The sequence below is a fragment of the Poecilia reticulata genome, chromosome 12 (genome assembly GCF_904066995.2).
Source record: "Poecilia reticulata chromosome 12, P_reticulata-male-v2, whole genome shotgun sequence".
Taxonomy (NCBI): domain Eukaryota; kingdom Metazoa; phylum Chordata; class Actinopteri; order Cyprinodontiformes; family Poeciliidae; genus Poecilia; species Poecilia reticulata.
The window spans coordinates 11129822-11136997 of NC_088841.1; the positions used below are offsets into that span (position 1 = coordinate 11129822).

The 7176-nt window shown below is 39.0% G+C and overlaps 2 protein-coding genes across 4 annotated transcripts; both read left to right on the plus strand.

The window, feature by feature from the left end:
- Nucleotides 1-1390: 1390 nt before the first annotated feature.
- LOC103473487 (growth/differentiation factor 6-like) lies at nucleotides 1391-4618 on the plus strand. 3 transcript variants are annotated; one of them, XM_081613797.1, is made up of 5 exons: nucleotides 1391-1645; nucleotides 2007-2164; nucleotides 2268-2354; nucleotides 2445-2605; nucleotides 2879-4618. In XM_081613797.1, exons 1-5 carry the CDS (start codon nucleotides 1524-1526, stop codon nucleotides 3026-3028), a joined length of 678 nt encoding a protein of 225 aa, XP_081469923.1. In that variant the 5' UTR covers nucleotides 1391-1523; the 3' UTR covers nucleotides 3029-4618. The 3 variants fall into 3 exon arrangements, with proteins under 3 accessions (XP_081469923.1, XP_081469924.1, XP_008422004.1); XM_081613798.1 differs by having other exon boundaries at nucleotides 2271-2354; XM_008423782.3 differs by having other exon boundaries at nucleotides 1392-1645; nucleotides 2445-2575.
- Nucleotides 4619-4819: 201 nt separating this feature from the next.
- LOC145554263 (uncharacterized) lies at nucleotides 4820-7176 on the plus strand. Its single transcript, XM_081613799.1, has 2 exons — nucleotides 4820-5203; nucleotides 5799-7176. The coding sequence occupies exons 1-2, from the start codon at nucleotides 4978-4980 to the stop codon at nucleotides 6164-6166; spliced, it is 594 nt and encodes a 197-aa protein (XP_081469925.1). The 5' UTR covers nucleotides 4820-4977; the 3' UTR covers nucleotides 6167-7176.

Consider the following 7176-nt stretch of genomic DNA (forward strand, 5'->3'; position numbering starts at 1 on the left):
AAAAATTAAGAGACCACTGCACTGAACCCCATTGAAAACTTTGTGGTTATTCCTCCAAATATTGATTTCTGAACTCCTTCTGAGTGAAAACATTAGTACTATTGTGTCTAAGTAAATGTGAACTTTTTTTCTTTACAGACTGCACAGTGGCGCAGTTGGTAGCACTGTTGCCTTGCAGCAAGAAGGTCCTGGGTTTGACCCAGAGTCTTTCTGCATGGAATTTGCATGTTCTTCCTGTGCATGTGTGGGCTCTCTCTGGGTACTCTGGCTTCCTCCCACAATCCAAAAACATGACTGTGAAGTTAATTGATTTCTCTAAATTCTCCCTATGTGTGTGTGTGTGTGTGTGTGCGTGCGTGTGCGTGTGCGTGTGTGTGTGTGTGTGTGTGTGTGTGTGTGTGTGTGGGGGTGTGTGTGTGTGTGTGCGTGTGTGTGTGCGTGTGTGTGTATGTGTGTGTGTGTGGGGGAGGGGTGTGTGCATGGTGTTTTGTCCTGTGTGTCTCTGTGTTGCCCTGCGACAGACTGGCGACCTGTCCAGGGTGACCCTGCCTCTTGCCCAGAACGTTAGCTGGAGATAGGCACCAGCAACCTTCCTGACCCCATTAGGGACAAGGGTGTAAGAAAATGGATGGATGTTTTCTTTGCATTATTTGAGGTCTGAAAGCATTGCATCTTTTTTGCTTTTTTTAACCATTTCTCATTTTCTGCAAATAAATACAAAATTTATGATTAGACTTGTCAGTATTTCATAGAATAAAAGAACAATGTTAATTTTACTCATACATGTACCTATAAAAAGTTAAATCAGAGAAACTGATCATTTTAAGTGATCTCTTCATTTTTTCCAGAGCTGTATATTTTAGTATGTGTACATGTAGTACATCACACCAAGCACATCATGGAAAGAAGTCAGCATCATGCTCTAATGTCTGTGGCACTTTGCTTTGGATGTAACAAAAAATCTTATTGAAATAGACTGACATTTGTGTTTGGAGCCTGAGTATATGTAAAAAGAAATATATAGCAGGGGGTGGGGGGGAGGAATGCTCAAAAGGTGTGAATACTTTTGCAAGGCAGTGTAGTTGCACTAATTTTGGTAGAACAAACATCAAAAGAGCATCACCTTTAAATGTGACTTATATTAAGTCACTCAGCTGGAACGGTCACAGCTCTGTCCTGTGACACTGTTGTACTTACAAGTGTATACTGCAACATGTGGGGCTTTGTTAATTTTGTCTTCTTCCCACCTTTCCTTCTGGTGTGTTTGTCTTGAGTCTACAAGTCTTCCTCTGTTGGACCGTCCTCCTTGCACTTTTTCACACAGAGTTGGGACAAGACAACAATGTTAAATATCTCAAGGCCACACTGGCTTGAATGCAAATAAAAGCCCAGGTTCCCAGACCCCGTGTAACAGTACCTTGCCCCGCATCCTCGTCTCCACACCTCGTCCAAGAAGACGTCTGTGAAGAAACTGCCATCTTTATTCTTTTGGAACCAGCCTTGGCCTCACTCCACATCCCAGCATGTCTTTTGCGTTCATTGGCATGATGATACTTCTTGGTTTTTTGAAGACGACCGCATTCGTCCTGCATCCATCCAATGAGGAGCCTGCAGCCCCTGCTATTTCTTCACGGTCTCAGCAAAGGTCAGTTTTAGAAAACATGATTTCTATAAGTCTTTGTGATTATATTCTTCTGTACGTGTGTGTGTGTGTGTAGTCTTCCTATGATGTGAAACATTGTGTGAGCGTTTACCATAAATGAATAACAGATTTCACATGTGATTCCGGGTCATTTCTTTTTGCATTCTTGCAAACATTTTCTTTTTAAGCATCAGCCCTCTGTCATAAAACACAGCATCACTGCCCTTCCAACTGTCTCCGCAGTGCTATTTTGTTTCATTTATTGCATAAGTTCACTTAAGCAATAATAAAAAAAAAATCTAATTAAAACCTTAGTGGATGCATTCATTTTGATCATATCTAACATGGTGATTTTAATATTCAGGTGCAAGGACGAGTCATTGCAGTCGATCAGGAAGGGTCTCCTGCGGGCTCTCAACCTGCAGGCTGAGCCACAGCTGCCTGCTGGTGGGATAGACAGCGTCCGTGAGCAGTGGCAGAGAACAATCGGCTTCATTCCTCAGGCTGCAAAAAAGACGGCACGTACGTGAACTTCATATTACAAAGAATCAACTCCAGGTGGTCAGATCTGATCCCATGTGACAGTAGTTTGTACCCAACGCTGACAATGTCCCTCTTTCTCCAGCAGCCACTGATTACTCTGTATCGCATGACAGTGGAAACAGAACGGGCCTGACGTGTTGCTCTGTGGCCTCCGAGGTCTCCATGGAAGGTACAGAATGATGATTAAAAATTCTAATGTACTCAGGACTATTTTTTTTATGTTATTTAATTGTAAAACTAATATTTTGTAACCTTTCAGACCTTGGCTGGGACAGCTGGGTGATCCATCCTTTGAGCCTGACCTTTGTTCAGTGTGCCCTGTGCAACCCTGCAGATGGCACCGCGCAATGTCCCTCATCCTCCTCCGGTGTCCAAGGTGCCAGCTCACTGGTAGGAGTCGTCAATTCTCAACTTCCAAAAGTAATAAATGTACTATAAGTTATTAGGTTTACAACCATTGTAGATGTAACCCTGCGTGCCCCTGTTTGATAAAAATGTGTTTAGGGAACAAAAGGATTAAAAGATTAAATGATTTAAAAATGTAATGCTATGAAATTTTCACTTTTTGCATTTTGTTTAGTACACCATACATGTTTTTAAAATCAAGTTATAATTTATCATTTAAATGTCTGTTATTTCTAGTGTGCTATAGTGTGCTATATAGACTGACTTTAGATCCCTTTGTGCGTGCAGGATCCTTTGCCATGTTGCCATCCTGCCGTGCAGGAAACACTGAATATGGTCTACATGGATGAAACCGCCACCATCATCATCTCCCCAATCGAGGTGAACCGCAGCTGCGGCTGTGGTCCTGGCAACGGCCCACAGCCCAGCACAGAGTGAGCTGAAGTCTGTCCCGCATGAGATCCAAGCCACCTGGCATATCCAAAATATCTTTGTACACAGACTTGCTTTGTCAGATGTTAAATCACCCACCTGTACTGCCCTCTATCTTAAATTGTTACTCTGTGTACTCAGGGCTGATCGTGGGAACCAAAGCAACGTCTCAGTTTTGCATTCCTGCTGCTCCCGTATACCAAAAACAGATTTGTTGAGCCTGAACGTCTTGAAAATTAGACCCTGCTTCTGGAAAAGACAACAATTGGGATTTTTTTAAAAAAGAAACATTATCTAGATGAGAAAATATTGTCTTTTTTTTTTTAAATCTCAGATTTTTCAACATTGTTAGCTGGAAAAGAACTGTGGTTCAGATGTCATCTATGTAGTTGGTGCTCTCAAGTCATTTATTTATAGCTGCTAACGGTTACTCTGTGTTCCCTCTAAAAATGTGAGAGAGAGTCTTGCCAAATACTTGACTGGCCAGTTTTATTTCTTAACTGAATTGTGAGGCCACCATGGCTTCTTACGGGAAGGATGTTGGTTTATTCTCAGCAGGCAAACCAGGGTTAGAAAAATAAGGGTGTAAATTTTATAGTGCCCTGTGAAGGCTAGATTTAAAGTCTGCACGGCTACGGAGCTCCCAAATTTATTCATCTTTCAGAAACCTTGTAAAATTAAAAGCCTTGGTATTTGAGGGAGGTTTAGCCATAAAATAACTGTACTGTGCACCAATAACACGCAGTAATGTAGTACAAAAGACAATCTAAAATGCAAGTGTATTTATTCACTTATCACTAACTACATAAGGGTTAAGAATTAAATTAAAACATCATTTGAATACACTTAACTTGATAAAATTTGATTACAAAAAACATGATTTTAGTCAGCACTGGGTGAACTTTTGAAGGCATGCAGCTTTCGAGGAACTCTCCATGTTTTTTAGAATAATTACACTGCGGTGTTTGTATGTCCAAAATGCTTACGGGAAAACACCCTACCATTAAAACGTGGTTTTAAGGTTCACTTGGATCCTAACAATCCTTTGGCAAAGCACCATTTCCAGATTTAAGCTATCCAAAGAACATGTCCTCGAAATTTTTCTTAAGCAATTTTTGGTCGGTTTGACGTTTTCACCATTGTTGCCAGAGTTAGGATTTGGCTTATTGTAATTTTTAATCAGCAAAACCTTCAAGCTTATCCTAACTGGAAAGACAGTTCTTTCTCTGTTTGAGCTCTAATGACAAAAACAACACTTATTTTAATATATACATTCACAAATTTTAAATAGATTTAATGTTTTCTTCTGGGTACTTTTAATAGCTTCTCGAGTAGTGACAATTCTTAATGATTTCAGGGTTTTTTTTCATTATTTTTTCAAAATTTTTATTGTAGTTTTGTACTAACTTCACAAAGTTACCTCACAGTTGACGTCTTCCTCCCCCCTCCCACACACAGTGTGTAACTACTTTTAATAAACACATTTAGATCCAATGTTTAGGACTTTGCTTTGCTTTTGGAATCATTTGTATCAATTGTGTGATTTCTTGCTCTTGATTATTTCAATAAAAAATGACTGCAATGCTTTTAAACTCATTCTGTTTTTTATTCCTCTGACTTAATTATACATGGCCTCAATGTCCTTTCACAAAAAATACAAGTAAATATTATAAAACTCTTCATCAATCCAGTCCTATGCCTGCCTGACAAGCAGGGATTTGTGAAGTCACGCCAAGAAGGAGGGAAATCTGAGCTGAAGAGACGTTGGCTGTGTGATTCAAAAGATCAGGTGGTGCTGAGGGAAACGATGATACGCTGCTGTCTTTCTGGGCAGCTGCTGATGTTTTTACTTGTGGTGAAGGCATTTGTGCATAGTTTCAGAGTCAGCCGATTAGGACCCGGGTTCACAGCTGAACACTGCCAGTTGTGTTCCTTTAAGCTTGTTGGTGGACAGAATGACAGGATATCTTACGGTGTGCCTTCTGGCCTTTGGCTTGCTTTCCCATCTTTTGCTGGCCACTGGCACGGCTAAGTGCACCGAGAAGGAAACGCTGCTGGCGCCGAAGCCCAGCTCCATGAGACTGCCAACGGACTGTTTGATAGAATGCAGTTCAATGACATACGCTAAAAAACTGCAACTCCAGGACAATCACAACATACGGATTACAGACTCCACAGAAGGTAAGGGGCCACAAAGTGGCTTCAGCAGAGTTTGACGCAAAAATAACTCCTGAGTTGTGTTTTTTTTATTTATTTTTTAGCCTAAATTAAATGCAGAATCAATATGAACCAAACAGTCTTTAATAAAGAACTGTCTGTCATATCTAAGCTCTGTTTTTAATCTAGAAAAAACCTCAGTTTAGCTTTTAGACATTATTATTTTACAAGGCTAATTTATCTCATTCACTTCACTGTGATTCACATGGTTTTGCACATATTACACATAATAAAAGATAAAATTGGTAAAACGTTAAAAGCTTCTGCAAGCCAATGTTGTAGACTGACTTATCTTACATTTTTATATTTCATATTTTTGCTTAATCCAACTTTAAGTGATCATGACTGTATAAATCTGGACTTGATCGTCATTAATATTTGACCAAGCTGTTGTTGTTGTTTTTTTTGTCTCTATTTACAGAGACACATTGTTAAAATTACAATATGTAACTGTAATTTATTAGCTGCCTGCATCAGATGATAATATTTCAATGCTTTGCATCCACACTGATTTATATAAAGACTTAAATCCTTCATAATTTTAATTCTCCACAAACAGGGGACCCCGGGGAATACTGCTGGTCTACCAAGCTGAAGTGCCTCGAAGGAGACAGCTTCGCAAATGCATATGTGGTGTTGCCTGTGGACGTATCCGCAATGGAAAACGAGCAACTGGAAGTCAAAACCACCGGTCCCACTGCCACAACGCTGCATGCGAACAACAGGCCAACCACAATTGCAGAGAGCTGCGGACATATTTACGACGTAACGCCACATTTCACCACGCCAGCCGCAGAGACATCGTTCTGCTTGCAAGTTGTTACCCAAGAAAACGAGCCGGGGGACAGATTTCTTACTTGTCCACTCTTTCTGGTCTCCTTCTGGCAGAGAAATCCGAACCAACCGAGTCAACAAGGTCTTGGATAAATCACATCCACATTTAATTGGATATGATGATGCTATTATAAAGGTTCTCATTTCAGATTGACTGTATAAACCGTATGTAAATATATAATCAAGATATTATTATGAAAGAAGTATGAAGAAATCTTGTTCAAACATAACACAGACAACTTCTATTTGTAAATAAATAAAAAAAAGAAACAGGCATATTGAAGTACCCATGAATATGTTTGATTGTTTAAGGTTAATTAAATTGTGCTTTAACTACCTAAAAATACTCTGTGCACTCCATCTGAAAATGCAGAACTGAACAAGTCCTTTATATGCATTAAAACGTTTGTGAATTTAATGGGATTTTTTAGATTAGAAACAATGTGCCAATAATAGAAGCTCTCAGTCAAGATAAAAAAGAAACTCAGTGTGATTTATGCTTGATATGTTAATCAGACAATTTATTCCGAACTTTACTGTGTGTATAACTTCAATAAACGAAGTTGCTATGTGAATACAACATATTAATGTTGTTTAAAAACATTTTATTGACAGATTACAAGTAGTTGCTTGTCTGTTCTCATTTTGATTCTTCAAAGACTGAATAAATTAGAAGACTCAGTTTATAATCTTCATCCTCAGCCTCTTCGTTTGTAAGATTATGTGATTTTCAGAACATTATAGGTCTTACATTCCCTTGGCGTTATTTCAGCTGTTTCTTTCTTCTTTTTAAAGCCTACAATGTCACTGTAGCATTGATGTGAAGAGAAACAAAAAATATCCATTTGTGCTGTTTTTTGTAATTTACATAAACACAACAGAAAAACTAAGATATGACTCATCGACTTTGGTACTTTGATGGTTTTGCAGCTTTGCAAGTAATTACTTCTCCTCACTCTTCTGCAGTGTTTGGCTGTTTAGGTAAGGTTTATTGCAAGAATTTCCACAGTAAACGTGGTGATTAAAAAAACAGCAATTGTACAGTAAGCAAGCCTAATTCTCTATAGTTTTGTGACTAATAAACAGTTCTCTGAATGATATAA